This window comes from Cucumis sativus, chromosome 7, assembly GCF_000004075.3.
Source record: "Cucumis sativus cultivar 9930 chromosome 7, Cucumber_9930_V3, whole genome shotgun sequence".
Taxonomy (NCBI): domain Eukaryota; kingdom Viridiplantae; phylum Streptophyta; class Magnoliopsida; order Cucurbitales; family Cucurbitaceae; genus Cucumis; species Cucumis sativus.
In genome coordinates, this window is record NC_026661.2 from 17,955,957 (window position 1) to 17,980,760 (window position 24,804).

Here is a 24,804-nt window from a genome sequence, read left to right on the forward strand (position 1 = left end):
CTCGATGGACTAAACGCCTAAATCAACAATAATTAATTAATATTTCTTAGAAGAAAAAAACAAACAAAACAATATCTTGAAAAACTTTTAATAAGATTGAGTAGCTCATTCATTTCATTTTTTTTGTTTTAAAAAATGAATATATTTAGTAACTAATTTATCTTTCTTGTTTTAAAATAAGAAATTTGTTTTCTATATTAAGAAGAAAAATGAAAATAAAAATTGAAGGTTTTTGTTTTTATATCAGTTGCCACACATGTATAGAGGTGAGATGTGTTTACTAAGCAGGGAGTAGTTAAACTACAAAAATTGTTATCTAGACTTATAAGTTTATCGGCCGATCATTTTCACAGATTAATAATATGATGTAATATAATATACATAAAAATAATATGGTTAGTTTATTGTTGATTTTCCTTTAAAAAATGATTAAACAAGTAAATTAGTCTTTATTGCATGAATGTTATTGTTGTTGCTATTTCTATTTAACCAATTTCAATACACAATTAACTTTTGAATGATTAAATTTAAGAAATAAATAAATATACTAAAATTAAACATTAACATATTTCAATGTATTATAATATGTGCACATCCAGTCTCAGAGTGACAAAAGACTAAAATTGGATTTTTAAAATTAACCACATTGGAATTTAATGTAGTTTATAAAAAGAAATAATTTTAAACTATCTATACACATATAAAATCAATTATATAAAGATATAAAGTGGAGGGATTTCAACTCCTAAACTTAGGTTAATTTCTTGTTGTTAGAAGATAAATACAAATTTTGTTATATTTATATATATTTTAGATTGTATTTTAGGCAGATAAAAGTACTCCATGAAGTCTATTTAGTTTTTTAAAAAGTTATATTTGATAAAAATTTTAAAAAATATCAATTCGTACAACAAACTATAGAAATTGTATTAATTTAGAAAATTAACTAATAATCATATTCGTAAAGTTTTATTAACTTAAACCTCAAACTAATAATTATATCATTTTACCTTTCAAAAAAACGTTCGAGGAAGGATTAATGTTATAATAATATGTGTTTGAGCGAAGGATTATATATGAATGATTATAATAAAATATGCTTGAGAGAAGAGTTACGCATGTTGTGTTATGAAATTTATTATTTTATACATTTTTTTAAAAAAAATTAATATTCTAAATCTAATACACAAATTTCATATATTTAATTTACCAAATTGTCATATTTAGTATCTCTCTTCTGCATGTGCATGAAGTTTTGAAAAATCCAAATATCTTAGAGATAGATAGAGAGGTAGGAATTTATCGAACGAACCGCACTTTCGTAAAACAATTTTTAGAAAATTTTTTAAATGTGATGTCCATCTTAACATTTTTTTATATAGTTGTTACGTTTAAATAAATTATTAATTTTTTTAAAAAAATTGTATTCTAAATCTAATACACTAATTACGTATATATAATTTTTCAAAATTTTATATTTTCCCAAAACAATTTTCAGTAAATTTTTAAAGATAACAGAATAAATTATTAATTTTTCTTTTAAATTAACGTTCCGACAAACAAAAATGATAAACAAATTTCCAATAAATTAATGAAAGATATAAAAATATGGAAGAAGAAAGAAAAAATGTACATTTTAGAGCATAATTTGGTAAAAAATTGAGATTCAAAATTTAATTTAAATAAATCTTAAATCAAATTTCAACCTTAAATTAAAGTTTTAAAAGAAAATTATATACATTTAAAGTATAAATATTTTTAAAAATATTTGTTTCACATTTGTTTAGGTTATTTAAAGATTCCAAACTTATTTAATTTAATATTAAACTATCATATTTGATTTTGATTTGGTTTTTTATAAATTTAATCAAATTCATTTTTTAGAAATTTATTTAACTTAAATTTATCGAAAACAGTTTAGATCTAATAAATTAGTTTTAAAATAAAATATTTGAAAAAGGTGAAAAACGAAGAAAAACAAATAAAAGACTTGTAATAATAATATTTTTAGAAAAAGTTAAATATCAGGACTTAATACAGAAATTAATCCCAATAAATATTTCATTAAAATTAATTTATAAATAAAATAAATTTAAAAAATATATATTTTTTAAGATTATTAAATTAATTAAAAACAAATGACATTTGATCAATTAAATAATAAAAATTAAAAAATATGGAGAGTTGAAGAGCAATTTTTAAAAATGTTATTATACACCTAATCATTATTCTTAAAGTTGATATGCCTATTATAATTACTCTTATAAAAATTTAAGGGTGGTTTGGCTCAAGGATTATCACTTAAGTCGAGTCTTTCGTCTCTCCTTTTCCAACAAGAAAAAGTTCGTTCCTTTCCAGTCTATAGGTAAGATATCATATTCCTTCCATAAATCAGTTTCAGGTTCGAAGAACTATCCAAATTAACTCAGTCAGACTACGATTAAGGACGGAGGACGAAAAACAGGTCTTGACTTCTAGCTTATCCTGAAACTGCCACAGACCATTTGCCTCTACGGAAGAGGAGTTCGCCTGTTGGTTTCCTTTCGAAAGGGAGTTCAATCTTTGTACGTACGAGCTGCTTCGTCAATATTCCTTGAACCTTTAAGTCGAGCAACTTTCGCTTTCCTGCTGCCAGCGCCACTTCCTATACTTCCAACGGAGTCTCCGTATTTTCATATGTATAAACTACATTTATTTCAAGTGATAACCCTTGGACCAAACGATCCTTAAACTTTTAGAAGAGTAATTATAATAGGCATATCAATTTTAAGAATAATGATTAAGTGCATAATAACATTTTTAAAAATTGTAAATATAACAAAAAAAAATCAAATATATCGTCGACAAAATTTTATAGTCTATCGTTAATAAACCAATATTTACAACATGTGATAGATTTTAATAAGTTTTGTTATATTTGCAATTTTTTAAAAATGTTTTATATAGATATGCTAATATTCTGAATACAATTATTATATTTGTAACTATCTTTTTTTATAAGCGTGTCAATTTACCTCAAACTTACCTGATTGTATTAATTTACCTCAAACTTATGTGATTGTATCAATTTAAACTCTAAATTATGTTTTATTTAAATGTACTTGTTAAAAAACTATGATTTAAATCGATATATTTACGTTTAATTTGATACATTTACAAAAGTTTATAATTTAAATAAATTAGGAATATATGATTATTCGCTTAACACAGCACCTTCTTCCGGAAAGATTAATAAATTTTTCTTTAAAGCACAATTTACTATTAAGATTTGTTATTAGAGATCACGCCATAGACGAGGCGAAATGGCCGCCGCCGCCGACAGGCCTCCCAAAACGCCGACAAAGGTACGCCGGAAACTCTATTCTCTTCCTCCAATTTATTCTTTATATCCTACATGGTTTCCTCTTTATCGGATTCATTCAATAATTTCAATTATCTCTCATTTGCGTTCTGGGGAACTGTAACCCTTAAATTCTGAAGATTGGAAAATACGGCCTAAGTAAATTGATGCTGTTTGGAGCTGGTTACGCCTTTGTTTTCCTCGTTTAGCGAGTACTGCGAAGTTTCACGGTGCATAGGGAAAATTTATTGAATGTGGCTATAATCAAGGGTGCGTAATTATCGGTTACATTGAAGCAGTCTCCTGCAATAATTTCTTGGAAATAGGAAAGTTGAATGGGGAGATAATTAGTTGAGTTTTGCTTAATTATGGAAAAAGGAGGTTTAATTGAACTTGATATTGGTTTGTAGGTCCATCTGTTGTGTGAGAATTAATGCTCATTTAAACATAATCTTAAAGAAATTCATCAAAGTTCAAGTTCGTTAAAATATTTGTTGGCAGTGGCTGTGGGGAAGTTATTATGAAATTCAACGTCAGCTATTCTGGGACACTCATTTTTATTATAGTTTCTTGAAGTTTTAAAGTGAAACTCAGAGGTTCGATGCTTCTTTGTGGGCATTGGTCACTAGGAATTTTTGTAATTATGTCATTGATCTTGTTAGTTTGGGCTCGAGAACATTTTGTAGTTAGTGGAGGACACATACTTCTTTACGGCTTATTCTTTATATTGTTCTTGTATTCTTTATTTGTTTTACTCAAACAGAAGTGAAAGTTAGAGATGGAAGTGAATTTCTGAGTCTCATGTGTTTACCGATTGGATTTCTTTAAGTGTAACTCTTACAACTTTTCATTTAATACTTGAAAGGATCTTCTTTTATTGTCGCGTTGATTGTTCCAACTATAAAAAAGAAGTCCATCTAAGTTATTAGAAGCCTCTTTTGGTGTAATCTAAGGTGTTATTGGTTTCTGTTTACAGTCAACACGACTCCCAGTGGGTTTATTTGCTGCCCAGTGTGAGGAATGCTTCAAATGGAGGTTAATAAGTACCCAAGAGGAGTATGAAGGTATTAGAAGCAAAATTATAGAAGAACCTTTCACTTGCCAAAGGAAAACCGATACTTCTTGTGAAGATCCTCCCGATATTGACTATGATACAACTCGAACATGGGGAATTGACAAACCCAACATCCCAAAGACCCCAGAAGGTTTCACAAGACGTTTAGTGCTGAGAAAGAACTTCACTAAATTCGATGCTTACTATGTTACACCCACAGGGAAGACAGTGAGATCTTCAACAGAGGTGTTAGCTTTTGTAGAAGCAAATCCTCAATACAAAGATATAGCTCTTTCAAACTTCAGTTTTGCTGTCCCAAAAATTATGGAAGAAACTGTTCCTGAAAGCATCTTGAAAGAGGGTTTAAATAGCAGCAGTGCCAAAAGAATTAAGAAAACAAAGAATGAATCTGCCCATACTGAATGAAAATCACTAGGGATTTGCTCGTAGCATTCTATTGTTGATCTTAACCCTTGTGAATGATTTGATATTGTGCCGAAAGATGTAGAATGATGATTCTCCACTATTGTTTGTACCATTTTCTTGTTCACTTATGAGGAGAGTTGGGGTATATGGTATCATATTGCCATGTTTGATGACTGTCTGAAGATTGTTGGACTGAGTGAATTTGGTGACAGCAATGAGCAGTGACAAATATCTAGGAAAAATAATCCATTTTATCCCATAAACATAGTAAATGGTAGGTAAGAATGGAGGATGATTAGGTGCGACATCTCATGAAAATTCCTCGTTAGTTTACTTGGTTGCTCTTTTTCTAACTCTGTGTATTGAACATTTATTATTTTAGATTATTTTTAAATATAGCAAAATGATCCAAATTTATCTATAATAGATCAAGTATGTCTATTTGTATTTATCACAAATAAATTTTGATATTTTGTTATAGATCGTAAATATTTTCAAAAGTAGTCATTTAAAATAATTTTTTTATTAATTTTGTTTATCGTTTTTTTTTAATTTAAAATTACTTTTAGTCCCTCAACTTTTATATAGATATCAATTTAATTCCTATATTCGGGTTGTAACCTTTTTTTATAGTAACAATTGGTAAATTTTAAGTTAGAAATTGCATACTTTGATGAAGTTGAAAATTCAGTGTAAGAATCGCCATTTTCTCACCAAGTTTGAGTTAAAATGGATGATTTCCAAAATATTTGTAGTTAATTAAAAATAATCTTTAAGTTTCCTTTATGTAATTAAAAAGCACTTATTAGAAAAGATTAAAAGAAAAGACAATTAAGAATGCTCTTAGAGGAGGTTCTAAGAGTGCTCCCCACTCCAAGTCTTTTCCAAACCCACATTTATCTAATCCATATTTACTTTGGTATTATGTTCTAAGTTCTTAAAAACATTTTTTTTCACTTAAAAAGTTACAGTAAACAAGCCCCTTATTCGAATAAGTTTGGGATTAGCTCTCTTTGTTAACTTGAAAATTATACTCCTCATTTAAGCTCTTCACACCCAATAAGGTTTGTGTTGGACACCCAAAGGCACCTAACGCCACCCCACTGTACGTGTTCTACAACCATGAAGCTCGCCGCCATCATTGGGTCTCTGACCATAGCTGCATAGTTCATTCATGCATGCCACTAATACAACGAAGACACATTTTACTACTTTAAAAGTCTTAATTACTCCTGCCATTTGCTCGCACTTGCTGACATTATATATTGATATAAGAGCACAAAGGGATGATGCTAACGACTGATGATAAACACTTCAAAGTTGTTTAGTATAATGTTGATTTTTTTAGTTCTGAGAAATACCATCGCTCTTAATTCTGTTTACTTGTAGCGGTGATTGAACATCAACAAAAGAAGTGGATACAATAATAATCAATAATAAGTAATAGTGCAATTAAGAAACTGCCTCTTTAATTTAAGTAAAGTCAACATCTAAACTATATAAACAACTAAAAGAAAAAAAAAATGTGAAACAAACCTCTCAACCCTACATTTACTTGCAGAATTAGTAAGAAAGCCTGGTCCCTCTGTTTTTTAAGCTAAAACTTCATTACACTAACCCGATCATCCATTGTCTTGGTATTCAACAGATAATATGGAAACATACCATGTGCTCAAGAACGCGCTGATCACCATGAGGTTGGCTTTCACTATAATTGGTGTTAGTCGTATACGTACTCATATCTAGGCTCCGTGTTCAATAACCGCGATCTAGGTATCTGGTAAATTTTTGTTTAAACTTTGCTGTCTAGTCTACTTTTGTGTATTCAAGCAGCATGTGTGGGGACCTGTAGATTTTCACAAGTGTCCAGTATAAGACCTCTTCGACTCCAAGCTCACCCTCAGCTCTAGCAGCATATATGTCTTCACAAATGGCAATCAACCTACAACATTATTGGGAAACATAGCTAATTTCATATTAGAAGGGGTAGTTTACCAAAAGCATATTGAGAATGTAGATAAATCAAACAAGATACCAGGTATCATCATAGAAAATAATAAAAGCACCAGTCTCTTCCTTGGTTTGTTTGCTTTTTTTTTTTTTCCAGATTGCTCAAACTCTCTTCGTGGTTTTCTCTGAATAGACATTACGTCTTGGTGTCCCCTATCCAAACTTAGTGCATTCTACTTTTTTCCAAGGTCGTTTTTTCATTAGTATTATTCAGATTCCTTTAGTTTTCTCTGCATAAATTTTACGCTTTGTTGCAGAAGGATTTGTTGTCTTATTTTTATTTCATTGTATCTTGAGTATCAGTCTCTTCTTGTCATTTCAATGAAAAGTTTTGTTTCTATACATGTAATAAAAGCACTCAAACTTTCTTTGAAAGCCTGATTGTAATATTTTTAAACTAATGATTTTGTCATTCAAACGAAAAAAAAAATGCAGAGATAGATTGCAAAAGTGAATTTTGTTACATTACCTGTCACAAGAAGGAAGATTCTCGTAGGGAATTCTCATTCTCAAGTCAGAGCATTGAAGTCTTATAAAACGGCCCACTGCTAGAACAAAGGTAATATAAAGTCCCCAGATGCTGAACTTGCTGAGAGTGTCACCCAGAATGCCCTCTGAAAGAAATGTTAAGGTTAGTAATATGATTTTGAAACATTCTTCTATTAATGATCTTTGTCATATTCTTTAAATCGGACTCACGAGGTGGTATTTCCTCAGAGATTACAAAAGCTACTGGTCCGGTGAAACGTCCACATTCGCTGACGTTTATTGGCTGGATGTCATGGAAGGACCACCATTCATAGTTGTTACGGTTTAAGATGAGATCAGCACTGACGAAACTTTCCTGTAAATGAGAATAAGATCAGTTATTTGAATAAAATCTCAAACAAACATAGAAATGATATTGGCTGATTTGTCTCAGTAGATGAAGAACATGACCCCAGATCTAGAAATCCTCAATCAGTGAACTGCACCGTGAGTTTCCATTACAGTTATTTGGGACGTGAGTTTCCAAACATTCAAATAAATTCGGGAAATAATTTTGTATGGATCCTGTCTTTCCTCCCCATGTCTTCTAAGCATATAATCTAGCCCCCAAGTTAAAGTACACAATTTGTAGCCCCAAAATTTTGTAAGCATCAAGTTTTGTGAAAATATCCATGTGAAAGCACAAGGACCAAAAATGGACAAAAAAGAAACCGATAAAACTTACAGACCACCGGCCATGTTTAGTATCCTAAAAACGTAATCTATCAATAGTAATTTGAAAAGTGTGCCACATTTGATTCATTTATTGTTGCTTGTTTACCTGTGTTTTGTAAACGTAATTAAATGTGGGGCCTAGTGCCAAATCAATAATCAATAAACACAACAATTGAATATTACAAGATAAACTTAACTCATTAACTTCACACCTCATTGTGAGCTAAAATTTATAAAAACCCAACAAGTGAAAAATCAAATAACCATTAAAGAGAAAGTGACATTATGGGACTTTAAAAAACGGGAATACCTTGTGATACCATGTTAAATCACTAATGATCTAAAAGCTCAAGCTAATAAGTTACAATAAAGTAAATTATATCAATACTTCAACAAACCTCATCAACAAAAATATCAGCTAGTTGATGTATCTAGTAGCTACCAGTTGCTTGCTATGTTTTATCTTTAATGGCCATCTTTTATTTAACTATATGTTATAATTCTACTTAGCTTTTTCTAAGCATTACCGGTTGTTTAGGTGTTAGGTCAGCTTCTGTCCATAGTATAAAGCATAGGTTGTGCAGAATATTAATAAAAAAATCCCAGTTTTCTTGTATGCGCCTTCGGCGAAGGGAGCTATGACCAGCAAGGGAATGGATGTGATGAGAATCATGGTGTTCCACTCGTTCCACAAGGACCAATTACAAAATCTAAGGCATCAAAGATTCAACGATCATTCATTCTTTATGTACAAGAATGGATAGGGTCAATTCGTCCTTAATTTCATGTGTCACTTACTAATACAAGAGACGAAGGACCATTTGGAGTATTGAATGACAATGTTTTCTCGGTTAAAGTGGACTATGGGTAGACATTAAGCTTCCATGAACCCTTATGATTTAGTTAATATCACATTTTTATTGTATTTTCATTTGTTTTAATTTGACAAGTTAGGGTAACTACCATTGAGAGGTTAGTATTAAAGATGGTGGTTGGAAGATAGTTGTCGGAAGATAGAAAACCTAGTGAATGTTTTATTTTGACTTTTTGGTATTTTCATTAAATAGGACAATATTTCTGCAAGGCGATATAATGCCTTTCTCCTTCTATTTGTAAGAACAAGACTTTTGATGAAAGGAATTTAAAATCTCGCTTTGAGACTTTTCCTATTTTTGCAATTCTTGTGATAGAATGCATGCGAGTTATTCAATCTAACATTGATCAAGTTTGATTATGAAGTGACTCAATTTAGAACAAGATTTCTAAATCTTGCTTCAAGATCTTCAATCTAAGAGGTAATCTAATCCTAACTTTTTCTTGGTTGATCTAAATTAGTATAAAGAGGTGTTAGTTTCTTATTGCAAAGGTTCTTGCTACGTTAATAACTTGAATCTTTAGACTGAGGATTAGGGTTGCCGTATCATCGCAGTCGATGAAGAGATTCCATTCTTGCACACCTCAATTGCGAGCTTGATGGTCGTCGAAGAGAATATGGTGGAACTCAACGACCAAATGAATGAATTGCAGACCATCGTGGAACGGATTGCTCGACGATTGGAAGTAGTTTTGAATGCCCTTCCCCAGCGGCAAGAAGTCAACACTAAAAACCAACAGAGAGAAGAAATTCAGCGCATTGCCGGCTGAATTCAGCACCAACCGTGCTGAAAAGACCACGACGACACCTCAGAATCCTCCAACAATACTCAAAGTCTCCCCAAATGCTACCGGCTGCAAAAACCCATAATGGATATTCAAGATTTAGAAGACTCAACTGAAGAAGAAGATGACGTTTAGCTAACAAAAAGAGAGGTCAGAAACCATCATCCAAGATTCAGAAAGGGGCCGAAACAGAGAAGGAAATTATTGTGATGATCGAAACAAAGAAGAAGATTACAACGAAGGCCAAATTGTACCTGCCCGACACAGAGAATTCCAATTTTGAGAAAAGTTTCACCAAGACTTCCAGATGAAGGTTAATTTACCAATTTCCAGTGGCAAATTGGATATAAAGGCATTCCTTGATTGGTAAAAGACGTGGAGAGTTTCTTTGAATACATGGAAACAGCCAACGACAAGAAGGTGAAGTTGGTCGCATAAACTCAAACTGGTTGCATCAGCTTGGTGGGATCAATTTCAAGTCAACCAACGATTAATAGGAAAAACACTAATAAGAAGTTGGCCAAGAATGTTGAAAATGATGAAGGAACACTTTCTACCCGCAGATTTCGAGCAAATACTCTACCAACAATACCAACGGTGCTACCATGGTAATAGGAAAGTGGCGGAATATGCCAAAGAATTCCATCATTTAAGCGCTACGACCCGAACGAACGAGAGTGAGAACTACCAAATCACCCGATTCGTTGACAGTTTCAAGGAAGACATACAAGAATTCGACTTGCAACCCATATTCATATTGCCGCCCGCCATTTCAATGGCTTATAAAGCCAAACTAAAGCTGTAAAAAGAGCAAAGAAACAGTGAAACCAAAAAGAATTCGTGGGATAAGTCATTCACTCCGTACCAACAAAAGAACTTCAAAAATAACAAGCAAGGTCAAGGCTCCAACACGTCAAAGATTAAAGATGATCAACCTCCCAAAGCCAATCAAAGTCCAAGAATCCAAGAATCTCTCAACAAGAAAGGAGGATCAAATAACTACCAAAGACTGGATCTTGGGTTTTGCTACTGGTATAATCAAACGGGACACTTGTCTAATCAATGACCACGTGGAAGATGGTAACATATGTTGAGGGAGAAGAAAGCCAAGAAGACGAGACAACGCTAAATTCCAAAGAAGATTTGAATGAATTCTACCAACATCGAAGACCGAAACTCACCAACAATGACACTCATTATTCCGAACACGTTGCACAATCAATGGCAAAGTTTGCAATGTCATAATTGATAGCGAGAGTAGCGAAAACATTGTCTCCTCAAAGCTCGTGCAAGCACTTAACCTCAAGCTTGATTCACATCCGCATCCTTAACAAGTTAGTTCAATCAAGAAAAGCGACGAAGCATAGATAAGTTCAACTTGGACAATTACTCTCTCTATCAGTAATTTTTATAAAGATCAAATTATTTGTGATGGTTCTTGATATTAATGTATGTCATATTTTACTAGGACAATCTCGACAATAAGACCTACAAGCAATACACCAAGGAAGAGAGAATACTTACGAAGTTACTTGGATGGGGCAAAAAGTGAAGCTTCTACCTTCTATGAACCTAAGAGATAAAGAGGGATCCAAGAACAAGAAGGAAATAAAGAAACAACTATTTCGCATCCAAGAAAGTGGAAGGATAGTTGAAAAGGAAGACAAAGAAGTGTGGGCTTTGATAGTAAAAAATCAAGTATCAACTCCGTTCTTACAAGAAGAAAAACAAGGACATCAAAAGGTTGCAAGAAGAATTTCACCAAGTGTTAGAAGCTCCCACTAATTTGCCACCATTGAGAGATATCAATATCGATCTCATTCTTCACTCAACGCTTCCAAATTGACCTCACTACAGAATGAGTCCAAAAGAATACAAAATCCTTCAAGAACAAGTGAATGAACTTCTAGAGAAAGAACACATTAGACCAAGCTTAAGTCTTTATGCCGTGTCTGTTCTTTTAACTCCCAAGAAAGACGGATCGTGGAGGATGTGCGTAGACAGTCGAGCCATCAACAAAATTATAATCAAATATTGCTTCCCCATTCCAAGGATGTCTGATCTATTTGATCATACGACAGGGATATTGCAGAGTCTTATTCCACTAAATGGTCCAAAGGTCCAGGTGCCATAAGACAGGTCCGAAGACGCCATAAGACAGGTCCAAAGGACTATCCATTAGGGTTTGGAGGAGCGAAAATTTTCTCCAAGATCGACTTAAAAAGTGGGTACCACCAAATACAAATCCGAACGAGAGATGAATGGAAAATAACATTTAAGACTAATGAGGGCCTCTTTGAATGGGGTAATGTCATTCGGACTTTCCAACGCACCTAGAACATTCATGAGTCAACCTAGGTTCTACGTTCTTACCTTAATAAATTCCTAGTAGTCTATTTTGATGACATTTTAGTTTACAGCACTACTTATGACGAAAGTCTATCCCACTTGCACAAACTTTTTAAAGCACTTCAAGAAAATCAACTTAGTATTAATTTCAATAAGTGTTTTTTCTTAGTTAAAGAAATATATTTTTAGGTTTTATCATTAACGAATTTGGAATATCCGTAGACCCCAACGAAATTAAGGCAATAAAAGATTGGCCACAACCTAAGACAGTAAAAGATTGACAAAGTTTTCTTGGGCTTGCTTCTTTCAACGGAAAATTCATAAGAAATTTTAACATTATAGCATCCCTGCTAATGGAATGTTTAAAGAAAGGAAAATTTTCATGGTCTAACCCTCAAACTCAAAGTTTTATGTTTTTGAAAGATAGATTGTTTAACACACCTGTTCTTGCGTTACCGAATTTCACTCAACCGTTTGAAGCGGCGGTCGATGCTTGCGGATATGGGATAGGAGCGGTCTGGTCTCAACACACTCACCCAATTGAGTATTTTGGTGATAAAGCAAGACAAAAACGGAGCACGTATGAACAAGAACTCTATTCGTTGGTAAGAGCTTTCAAGGTTTGGGAACACTATCTTTAAGGCCAAGAATTTATTTTATATTTCGACCACTTGTCCCTCAAATATTTGCAAACCCAAAGAACTATTAGTAGAATGCACGTTAGATGCTTTCTTTTATCCAACGTTTCCATTTCATAATAAAACACAAAGCCAACCTACTTACCATTCTAAAATGTCAAGTAGTAGCTTTTGACTCCTTACCTAATCTTTATAAAGATGACCACGATTTTGGTAAAACTTGGTCTTTATGTGTTGATCATGTCAATTGTAATGATTTCCAATTTGACTAACGATTTTCTTTTCAAACACATCACTAATCCTCTTGTGCTTTGACCATTAGTATCATATATTTTATTAATAAAGAGACTTGTTTCCTTTTAAGAAAGAATAATAAAAATATCAGCTAGTAGGTGGTAAGGAGTACCTCTTGTTCCAGAGGTCTAACTTCACCAGAGCCTGTGACACGGAAATATCTTTGGTAAACATTTTTTATCCGAAAGCCATTCATTGAGCCATTCAAAACTTTCTGAACATCAGATTGATTAGGAAGATCTCGAGATTCAATAACACGGTCATATTTTACAACTTCTTTCCCTTTTGGTCTGTCCCTGGTGAGTATCCAAGTGAAAGAAATGATTATATCTTGTTTCCGGTCAAGGGAATGAACGAATCTGGATTGAACCACATCAGGGACAAGCCACAGGACACTTGCATCAGCTTGACAACAAATTAACTGAATATCATCCTGATTATATGGACTCAGATAACCTCCAGGATCAAGAACCATATTTGTATTCAACTTGTCCCATGAGATCTTTTCACAAAGAGTAGTCTGGTAGAGAGTCAATCTTCCTGAAGTTGTCTTGATATCCACCTGGCAACTGGCATCTTTGATTGGGTTTGCAACATTTGTTGGGTTGCCACTACTGTACATCTGTAACAAAGAGGAGTTTCAATTGTCAGCAACATTCACTATTAATTTGTCAAGTGGAGTTTTTTGGTTAAAACATACATGTGCTGGTGGACTCTGTTTTGAAGGGGGCCCAAACAGGCTTTTGAAAAAAGCCCCTCAAGGGCTTCAACGAAATGAGGCACCCCCTCCCCGATAAAAGAAAAAGGTTTACGGAATACCCTTCAACAGCTCTCTTCTCTCTAAACAGTCTCTTACAAAGCTCTAGTCTCTTGAGTTCCTTAATAATTTTTATCACCTTATCCTTCATAATACCATATTTTCACATTGGTGTGCAAGAAGATTATAAAGAACCATAGAATTAACGGACGGAATGCAAATTATGACAAAACCAAAGTGGAACATTACCTTTTATGTCATTATGTGGAGAGTATAAATTTTTCTATTGCAAATAATAAATGATAATCAATTAGACATTAGAAAACTTCTAATGGTATATAAAACATGTCCTCTCTTGATTAAAAGAGATACACGGAGGCTCATAAAATGATAAGGAAGAATTTTTTTTGGTAAATATAGAAAAAAAGAACATAGAGAAGCGGCATTTCACTGGGTCCTAAAACATATATTTATTATCTTTTTTCTTTTTGGATAATTGGGATATCCGTCAACTTCATGGGACCAAAACATTACTAAATCTCAGTAGAAAGAAATTTGGGCATACAACAATTAATGCTCTCAAGTTCCTTACCAGCATTGGAGCCCAGATCACACAGATTAATATGAAGAACAGGCATATTCCATTGCAACATTTGGTCATTACAGTTTGCTTATCTCCTTGTTTGTGCTGAGATCTATTTAAGACTGCATCACATTTGACAAGATACAAGCTTGCATTTATGTCCTCCAGCTGAGAAAAGAAATTCATATATTATTTTAACTCAGCATTCAATCCCTAGGGTCGGTATATAAATATAGAAGAAAACATAAATCTGTCTAGAGCTTTCATCCAAACGGTTAAATTTCAATGAGGATATGAGGTATCAAGAAAATCAATGATTTATTTCTGAAAAAAGAAATGTAAAACCTAGTCACACATGCGTCACTGCAACCTTCATATAACTTAAACTTATTATTATGCTCGCTTAAAACTTGGAAAATAAATTCATTTTGTACCTCTAAACTTTGTGGGTTGAATCAATTAGAACCCTAAACTAATAATTGTATTAATTAAAATTCTAAACTTTTAGAAGTGATATCAGTTTAGACCAACCGTTACAATTTTGTTTTAAAATAGATATACGTAATTGTCACACATGTATGGCATTTGTCGGAAATAAATGGCTTTGTTGATAGTTTATAGCCCCAAGAGTATTTTAGTATTTTGCTTTTCCTAAGTTTATTTCCTTTTTTGTATCAGGACTTGCTAGAGCCAATAAAAAGACTCTATTGTGATTATTTCTTCTTGTTCTAGGGTTTTCCACGTAAACCTTGTGCTCTCTTTTCTAACGTTTAACAGTATCTATAGTGTAGAGACTAATGCAATATTAGAATGAAATGATGAACTCAGGTTGACAGTAGAAACATGAACAGTTTTTTGTCTTCCCTCCGTCCTTTGTTTTTCTCTACTCATTTAGAAAGGACTATGATGGGAGGTTTTAGGGAGAAGAATATTGTTGTTTAGGCGACTTTAACTTGATTTTTTTAAAGGGATATGGAACTTTTCATTGAAGAAATGAAAAAAAGACTAATGCTTTGAAAACAGGAACACAATAATTTTAAATGAAATCAAGTGAAATAGTTATGAATCACTAATAGATGGATTAAATTGACTCACTTATGTGTTTAGACTTTAATCGATACAATTGTTAATTTATGGTTTTGATGAACACAACCTGAAAAGTTTTCGGCACAAATAGATTTTTCTCTAAAACTTACTACAGCAACAATATTTCTATGATCTTTAAGTCTAAGATTTCCACAGGGCATTTCCATAAAATGATATATTCAAAACAATGAAATAATCACCTTTAGCCAATCGTACATGGTCAGAGAAGTTGTTGTGCAGGACCAGTCCAGCACACACCGTAATTCATACAAGAAGGGAAGAGCCCGGTAAAGCCTGTACCCCAAATAGTTTATTCTTGAAACATCACTTGTCAAAAATTGCCGATATAAGGTGCTTTTGTGTGGGAGACCATATCGGATTTGTATTGCTTGCAGTGCTAAAGAAACCGCCTTTGCAAGAAATATAGCTCGAAGTGCCAACTCTCCAGCATGCTGATTGGAAGGCTCCATTTGCCATGCATACTCCGTTACCGCATAAGTAAAGAGAACGAGATTGAAAAGGTAAAAGATCACTTTACCAATGGCAAATGAGCAGAGGTATATACATCGATCGAGCACAATCAAGAAGAATATTATCTGAGGCACAGAGTATATTTAGTTAAGAGTAGCAGATGACATATCAAAGCTACGTGACAGTCATGAAACTTTAAATTTGATTCTACGTTGCATCTCTTCTAATTACTTCTCAGAATAGTGTTCCACAAAATTCAAGAATTTCATGCAAAAGCGGTGCACATCATGCAATAACTTCCCTAGCACAATGTGTTAAAATGCATGCTCAGCAGGACATCTATCATGGCACCAAGCTAGGAACATTCCACCAATAACATGCTTAGAAAAGATACACAACAAAATAAGGGAAGCTTATACATTCAATTATGCAACTCATGGGAACAAAATTTTGAATCCAACTATCTTCAAAATACCAAAAAAAAAAAAAAAAACTTTGGTACAGCCAGCTGCACTCGTCCTTTGTGCATCCCAAACAGAACCCACCAATAAAAATCTACCATGTGATAAATTTTATTTTATTATACAAAATAATATTAGTTCTTTTAAATTTATTTTTACAATATAAGGAAAAGAAGAAACAATGATATTAGGTGCAGCCTAGGCTAGACCTAATCAAATACCCTTAACTAATTTCATTATTGCTTGCATAGCAATATTAAACATGCAGTTCCGCATTTTGTGTGCACAAACAACTACATCCCTACAAAGTACAAATGTTTTTTTTAAAAACTTTATGAAAATATAGCCACTGAAATATTTTCATTAGTCCCTTTGGTTAACTTCTCCACTAGGGGCTAATGAAAAAGCAAAAATAATACTATGTGGACACAAATTTTGTCTCTCTTGGATTTTTTTAAAAAGAACAAATTCAGATCAAAAGGAGAACACCTACTATAATTGTCAATCCATAAATCCAAAGTGGAGAATACAAAACTAAAGAGACTTTAATCACAAATAACTATATTTAATAGTTACACTTACCATCAAGACGAACACAAACTCTTTGGGGAATTGGTCCTCTAGTTGATACACATCGAGAAACTCACTATTATTTTTAATGATTGATTGGTAGAAAATGGCAACAAGGAAGAACACTATCATATCTGCCCCGAATACATAGGCATATAGATCAATTTCCCTTTTGCCTCCCCCAATCACGGAGAGTATTCGATATGGGAATCCTGTGCTTTCAACAAATTCATTGCGTTGTGCAAGCAGGATCTCGTTTGCTACATCTGCTGCAGGAGTAAGAGAGTCGCACCATTCTGCACAAGTGTTAGTTGAAGGAGAAGCATATACTACCTCTAGAACAACTAAGGCTATCTTTGTATTTTCTTTGCTTCTTTCAATGCTCTGGACATGGACTCGACTAGAAAAAGAACAAAGTCGAGGGTTCTGTTCCTTACACCTCTCAACATGGATAATTTGAAGCATATGATTTATTCCAGATTCAATCCTCTCTGGCTGAATCCCATCTTCTGGCCAGATTTGGACATCCAAAGAAACCTGGATAAAGTAAGGTGGAGATTCTGCTCCTTGAGTCAGTGATTTCCAGTACTTGCACAAACTTCTGAGTACAAACAGCATCATTTTTCTCCCTATATATAGGAGTTCATATGCTCTGTCAGTCAAACCATAATGTCCAAGACTCTGTTTACTGGGGAGAGCATTTTTATTGAAGGCACTAGAATACGCCCACTCGCCATCTTTTGCAGTTATTGAACTTTGCAACAGAGTAAATAAATAAACCAGGAACAGAGGCAATGAACTGACAACAAAGGATGAAGTAATTCTATGAGTAGGAAAGCCCAGTTCCTGTAGTAGATCCGAATTAATAGTCAACCCACAATGCTGGATGATTATCTGGTAAAGATATTGTAGCAATATGTACAATTCTGTGTAAATTAGCATGACAACCCAAAACATATAACCAGGACCAGTATTTACACATAGGGCATAAACAAAGAGAGCTGCAAGGTAAAACATGGAAAGTAAACTGAAGTTCCACAAAAAGACAAGGATGAAGCAACAATAACAAACAACATCATTATTGGTCCGCATTTGAGCCCATATGTGTCGAAAAATCCTTCCCAACTGCATACTTGCAGGGTCAGAACTCTTATCAGACTGCAGTGAGGAAGAACGCTCCAAATGTGAACGCTCCAAATGTGCATACCTAGTTTCCTGGCTTTCTATCTGATCATACACCCTGTCCTCAGTCTTGCTCTGTTCATTATCGTCATCATCTGGGATAACATTCAAGAAGCTTGCAAGATTGCTGACAGCTTGATTTCCAATAGACTGTACCTGCGAAACACCGTCACCAATGAACTGTACAGCAGACATTAACGGGTTTCCTTTTGCTGAACCTTTATGTTTTTTTTTTCTATCCAAATCCAAAGATAAATCCGAAATCTGATAATCAATTTCACAAATTTCTGCAACTGGTAATTCCATTGAGTGCATTCTTGACTCTGTTGTTAATCCTGCTCTCAGATTTGCAAGAGAATCCTGCAATTCAGGATGGAGAGAAGAATTTTCTCTAATTATCTGCTCTACCTTCCCAGGTGTTCCTTCTATATCGGTGGTCATTGCATCATCATGTATCCCAGAGGTGCTTCGCTTTCTAAAGGATTCATTCCCTGGACTTGGAGAAACATTATTGCCATCAACAAATGAGTTCATATTGTGAAGCTGGATTTGCAAATTGAGCATCTCTGATTTCATCTTCTCCACTTGCAAGTTGCGCTGCCGTTTTCTTTCCTCAGAATCACGGATATGTTGTAACTGTTCAGTTTTCCAAGCAGCTTTTTTTTCCTGTTCACGAACAATGGCACCAATTTGCTCAGCTTCAAGATACCGACATACGTATTCAAACTCTTGAGAGGAGAACATGTATGACTGGATGGAGACCAGCATGAAGATAATAATTTCAACGAGAGCAGATCTTGCAGTAATTCGAAATCCATAATCATACTTGTAAAATCCAATCATCTCAAATATGTAATGCATGGTTTCACACTTGCCAGCACTAACTTCTCCTACAAATGGAGACTGGTAGGCTAGAGAGAGAATAATAAGAGCAAAGTTGTATGCACGCAAGAACTTGAATACTTTGTTCTTTTTCTTCAGGATTTCAAGTCTTAATCTAAAGAAAACCAGTGCAAAGGCAAGATACCCAAGATGCAGTACATCATATTCAAGAGTTCCAGTAATCAAAATCAAAGCCAGGACAAGATCCAACAAATGACAATAGCAATAGAGCCTCAGGTAGTCAAGGATGGTCCACATGCTTTTTGTTTCAAAAGATAAATCCCTCCAAACAAATGTATTTTTGCGTTGGGACATCATTTTACGATAAGTAGATGACAGTGAGAAACCGGATAAATGATCAGCACGGAGTTTGAGAGATGAAAGCATGAACACCACAAAATAACTGAAAAGCATCCTTGAATCATCGACAGTTAGTCCTGCATATCAGGTAAGACAGATGTTACACACAAAAATAGGGAGAAATTGTCTTTGGAAAAGCTCCAAGATGAATAATAACAAGCATAATTGCATTAAAATTTTGAGAATGCCAATGACCAAATGCAAGTGGTAGGCTGGCTACAAGAAGAGCAAAAGTAACCATCACAAATTAAGCATGTCCGTTCTACACCAAAAATATTCTATTAAAAACCTTATAAATTTTAAAATAGAAAAGAATTTTGAGGATAAATTTGCACCAAAGGGTTTTTTTATATAAAGAGCATACCATATTTTAATCCATTTTTTCAAACAAAGGTTGAAGTAATAATTGAGAGAGAGAGAGAGAGAGGATTTGCAGTTGCAATCCTCAAGTCAATAACTCAAAATTTCAAGTCTTTCAAGCATGTATCTGGAACCAATGTTCAAATATTTGTTCTATCTAATTGTCTAACGTGCTAATAATCTTCTACTGGGGGATATTTACATGATTGTAAGTTTTCACTAATTCATTTACTTCTTGGCAAAAGATAAAGGAGAAAAGGCCTAATAAAAGCAGGCAAATTGGAAGATGTCTTGTTGATTAATCTTAAGACTGAATACAAAGTATCAACAGCTACAAGATTCATACCCAGCCAACAGTTCAAACAAAATTGGAAGTACTGATTAGAGATTCGCCAGCAGTCATGACAATGGACACCAGCCTTGCTCGGCATAGGCCAATTTGAATTCCACATGTTCTTCCAGAAGGCAATATATTCAAGGATAAGAATAGAAGCAAACAAGAAAACAAATATAGGCCATAGTTTACGTATAATGCCACGATCCAAAAGAATACAGGCAGCCAACAACCCAACATAGAACAGCGAGACAGAATTCAATAAAGCAAAACTGGCAAGAAGCAAGGAGATCATGGTTATCTCGAGACCAAAGAGATTGAACAAGTTCTCCATCCAAAATTTCATATATATCTTAAAAATTATTTTCTGCAATTCAAACCGTTCCTTTCTCAAGGATATAATACGAATCTTGTCCCACTTGTGACTTTCTTTGATGCTTCCCCATATAAATCCAAATGAATATTTGCTATTGCTGCTACATTCAGAGTTGTCTCTTTTACTGGATGCAGAATGAGGCACTTGAGACTGACCAGAGACAAAGGATGACCTTCTAATATGATCCAGACCTTCCTGCTGCTCAAACAATCTTCCAGAGTCTGATGATGATTTACTTTTCTCATTAGAAATGGATATGTCGTAATCATCTTCTTCTGTGACAAATAATGGACAAGGGTCATCCCACTTCCCTTTATTTAAAGCAGAACCTGGCATCCTCTCCAACCAGCGAAAGACATTATATTGGAGAGTGCATGCAGCAATTATTAGTACTTTTCCCCGTAGGCCTAATTCCAGACCCCAAAATCCAGGCTGAAATTCTCTGAAACCCAGAAAATAAGACAAATAAGAATGCTTTTGTCCAGGAAACATTCCAGCTTGTCTACCCCACATCTGGAAAAGATACTCCACTGTCATGACAACTCCTGTATATGCCAGAAACAACTTTGATGGAATATGCGAAATCTTGGGTAAAGTGGCACATATGACAAGGCCAAGTAGATATAATAAACCAAATGCACTGATTGGTGATATGGACGCGTAGAAAAGAGCAGCAAACAGAATCTTGTCACTGTGCCAAATAAGGAAGCGTTTTATAAACCCAAGTCTCTCAAATTCTAATAGCTCAGGTTCATCGGAGCTGCTATACCTGCTCTGCCTTCTCTCATAGCTATAAAGTTGCATCACAATCAATACGGCCAAAGATTGCCAACAATTTTGCAAAGATGAAGCCTCTGAATTGAATCCCAAGTAAAAATCAAGATCAATTGATCTAGATAACCACATCCTAAAGCTGGAGAAACTGCTTAAACAATATATGAAGACAAAAACTATAATTGCATAAGCTTTTAATGGGAACCATAGTCGCCTCTTTGTTCTTTCAACCAGTTGTCTTCCAATCATCCAAACAAGAAGCAGGAATAAGTAACCAAAGGATATGTAATTTGGTTTGACAAAGAACACCGTGAGAAGAATAGTCAGAAATGCAATATAGGTTCCACATGATCTGTACATGGATAGGAACTTCTCTCCAATGGAACTGAGGAATGAAGCAATTTTTCTCTCTGCAGAAAAAGAAAATAAATGAGGATACAAATGATGTAGTATCAAATGGATACAGAGCTGAAGAACCTCAAGTGTTGATTCGAATCATGAAAACATAAAAACCAAATTATTCTGTAGTTCCTCTAATCAAGACAGTTGCTAATGCATATCAAAATTGAAACAATGGTTGTGTCAAAGTTGTTAAAAGAAAACCTAACAGAAAATAGTATAATCCACTAATCAGACACTACTTAACAAAATTAGTTCCTCTAATCAAGAAAGTTGCTAATGCATATCAAAATTGAAACAATGGTTGTGTCAAAGTTGTTAAAAGAAAACCTAACAGAAAATAGTATAATCCACAAAATAGTCGTGGCAAGAGAAAGATCAAGGTTTGTTGGGGTTGCTAAAGTGTTATGTTTAAAGTGGACTTTTGTAATAAATTCTGGGTGGAAGGAAGCAACTATTTGTGGCTCTATCATTATAAACAGGCAGTTACTAGAGTTTAAGCAACAGTATTCCCTTGCATTTGTCAAAAAAGTTTTCCTACACCAAGCTTTTCACAGCTCTTCTGCTTAAAGTTTTTGGATCTTAAACTTGCATATCTATAATCACCAAAAGAATAAATTAGATCCAAAGGGTTTAAGAAATGTTCTCCTAGGCTGTTCACATACATAACAGCTGGAGCTTTTTTTTTCTTTTTCAATTTTTGAAAAGAATGCAAAATTAAAATAATGAAAAGAAACTAATGCTCAAAATACAAAAATAAAAAAATAAAAAAAGCAGAAAATAAAAATACAGCTGGAGTGTTTATGACCCAACTTCAAGGAAGTTCCTGGTCACCAATCTTAAACCTTATTTTACCAATTAACCTTGGGGTATATTGACTAGTGGATAAGCTGTCAGGGCATGATAATCAAGCATCACTTTGATTCAACCAAAAAAAAAAAAATTCAAACCAACAATAAAGTTTGCAATCCAACTAACTGATTTAATAAAATCTTAACAGTAAGTTTCCTTTGCTTTTTACTGTATCACAGATCAAATAATGGACTCACTGTAATCAACGATGAGTTTTGATAGACATACCATGCGAAGGGTTATCATGGCAATAATTACTTGTTGTGGCCGTATAAACTGATAACAGAACTGATTTATTAAGGCCAGCTCGTAAAATGCTAAATCCAACTGGGGGGCTAGGTGTGTGCTCCACAATGGCAGAGAATGAAAATAGCATTTCAAAACCATGGTTATGAATTGTGCAAAAGCAAGCAAGCAGAGCTATTTCCAGGAACTCCCACATGCTATCACGTCCAAGGAGACCTGCATTGAACCACTGAAAAAAGTCACTGCGACCTGTTTCATTATCAGACTTATAATTTATTCCTTCAACATTATTTTGAAAACAGTTTGAGGCGACAAGCAAACTGAACCTCCATTTTTAATATCATAATGTAACATCTGTGGGTGAAAGCACACGTACCTAGTTGCAACAGAATTTCCCTACACAAAGAACCTTCCCGGTCTAATACACTCGATATCAAGCTGATCTGAAGAAGATATAATAATGCAAAATGAACCACATTTAGAAGAATCAAAGACTGGCGCATCTTTCTGCTAACATCGTGGCTCAAAAGGTATAGGAGGAAGAATACCACTGAAGAACGTTGAAATAAAGAATCAATAAGAAAATTGAGGTATTACATAAAATCATAATTTGTAGCTCTCGTGTCATAAGAAACAACCAAAAATAACGCAAAATTTCACTATGATTATTAACTGGCATAGAAAAACGTACCATACACAGCGTGAATGAAACCAGGCTTCATTGCAACCAGGAATATCAAAGTTAGCACGATAGCTCGAGAGCTTTTGCGCAAACCCCATGCGATAGTAGCCACAATTAATACCTTCGTCTCTCCTGCCTCTGAAAATTAAATCGTGTAAAGGACCCAACTTTACCGCTATCAAGTAATTGACAAAAATACAAATAAAATTCAGAGGAAGATGATCAATATCTCTAAGATAATGAAAGAATACAAGACAAATGAAAGATGTAGCCAAGGATCAGACTCCTCCAAAAAGTTTAAAAATTTATATAAATTCAATACCAAAATAAATTGTATTTATAAACAACACCTAGTAAATAGAAGCTTCTTTAACTACGTTGATATGTTGATTATTGCTTCTACAACATTTTTTTATCTCCATTTTTTCTCAACAATAGCATCGGAGCTTTAGATCAAAGGGGCTATGATTTTATTTGAGAATTAAAAAAACCAGTTTAGTATTTGAAAATATGTATTCTAATTTCCTGGGTCATTTTCTCTATTTGAGAGCTACGAACTGATAATGTATACTTAAAACAAAATAAAAAACAGTAATCACTATAGACTGGTTATAGAAGCTATTGATTCTTAATACTCTACCAAATTTTTACAGTTACTTTCATAAAACCCAAGAAACTTCAACGTCAAAACTATTTGAGCTCTATTTGAGCTTTACCAATAAAAGAAGGTAAGCTTTGTTGGAATCAGAAGGTACAAAAATCAATGGCTTGTATATAATCCATGGCTGTGACACAACGTTGGCAGGCATAAAAAGAGGGAAAAATGTTGTAGGTAATTGTGCAGTTCAAAGTTTCTTTATTGAATGAACCGACTTTTTGTTAACATAGGGGAAGACATTTGAAGGTATGAAATGCAATAACTAATTCCCTAACAAGCTAACAAGGCGGCCAATTGATCATAAAACTTAACTAACCAATCAGCCTAAAAATTCTATGAAACATACAAACCAACCAGCTTTAAATTAAAAGCTCCACAGAAAAGAATTAAGGAAAACCAGCAAAATCAACTGATTACAAATCCCAACAGCAGCCAAAAGGCTACATAAGCTACATAAAAAGCACAGCAATCACTGAAATAAGATAAGCTAACGTAATAAGTATGAGAAGTGACAATCAATCAATCACAAATTACCTCCAGGACTGGAGTTGTCATTTGAAGAATGCTCGTCCTCACCAGACAAGCAAAGAAAAACTGAATTGTTTACAAGATTGACTAAGGCAACCAAAATTCCAAGGCCAAATTGTGCTAGGAGAAAGAATCCTGGTATTGGATAATGCCACAAACCTACCATCTCCCAAACATCCATATCCTGCAAACATTACATAACCAAGAAAGACTTCCATTGATGCATGTGTCCTAATGAAGATATTAATAGGTAGTCAATTCAAGAATTAA

General features: G+C 33.9%; 2 protein-coding genes across 3 annotated transcripts in view; one reads left to right on the forward strand and one right to left on the reverse strand.

Annotated features, from left to right (window-relative positions):
* The first annotated feature begins 3,219 nt into the window (after positions 1 to 3,219).
* LOC101218725 (methyl-CpG-binding domain-containing protein 4) lies at positions 3,220 to 5,233 on the forward strand. The gene is made up of 2 exons (XM_004148825.3): positions 3,220 to 3,344; positions 4,317 to 5,233. The coding sequence occupies exons 1-2, from the start codon at positions 3,303 to 3,305 to the stop codon at positions 4,818 to 4,820; spliced, it is 546 nt and encodes a 181-aa protein (XP_004148873.1). The 5' UTR covers positions 3,220 to 3,302; the 3' UTR covers positions 4,821 to 5,233.
* A 935-nt stretch (positions 5,234 to 6,168) lies between these two features.
* Positions 6,169 to 24,804, reverse strand: part of LOC101218490 (piezo-type mechanosensitive ion channel homolog) — a 28,615-nt gene continuing 9,979 nt past the window's right edge. Inside the window, exons 10-22 of one of the 2 annotated variants that reach the window (XM_031888415.1) lie at positions 24,541 to 24,718; positions 23,358 to 23,486; positions 23,215 to 23,216; positions 23,043 to 23,109; positions 22,649 to 22,882; positions 20,032 to 21,579; positions 16,914 to 19,402; positions 15,600 to 15,995; positions 14,323 to 14,481; positions 13,086 to 13,595; positions 7,530 to 7,674; positions 7,300 to 7,444; positions 6,169 to 6,762 (exon numbers count right to left, since the gene is read on the reverse strand). In XM_031888415.1, the coding sequence (XP_031744275.1) occupies positions 6,627 to 6,762; positions 7,300 to 7,444; positions 7,530 to 7,674; positions 13,086 to 13,595; positions 14,323 to 14,481; positions 15,600 to 15,995; positions 16,914 to 19,402; positions 20,032 to 21,579; positions 22,649 to 22,882; positions 23,043 to 23,109; positions 23,215 to 23,216; positions 23,358 to 23,486; positions 24,541 to 24,718 (6,138 nt within the window). In that variant the 3' untranslated portion in view covers positions 6,169 to 6,626. Of the gene's footprint in view, positions 6,763 to 7,299; positions 7,445 to 7,529; positions 7,675 to 13,085; positions 13,596 to 14,322; positions 14,482 to 15,599; positions 15,996 to 16,913; positions 19,403 to 20,031; positions 21,580 to 22,648; positions 22,883 to 23,042; positions 23,217 to 23,357; positions 23,487 to 24,540; positions 24,719 to 24,804 lie in introns of both variants that reach the window. The other variant, XM_011661022.2, reaches the window with a different exon arrangement.

Excerpts from the sequence above, each read along its gene's own strand:
- LOC101218725 (XM_004148825.3), top strand. The coding sequence starts at position 3,303 with ATGGCCGCCGCCGCCGACAGGCCTCCCAAAACGCCGACAAAG. Across the intron at positions 3,345-4,316 it reads CTCCCAAAACGCCGACAAAG|TCAACACGACTCCCAGTGGG; the intron begins GTACGCCGGAAA and ends TTCTGTTTACAG.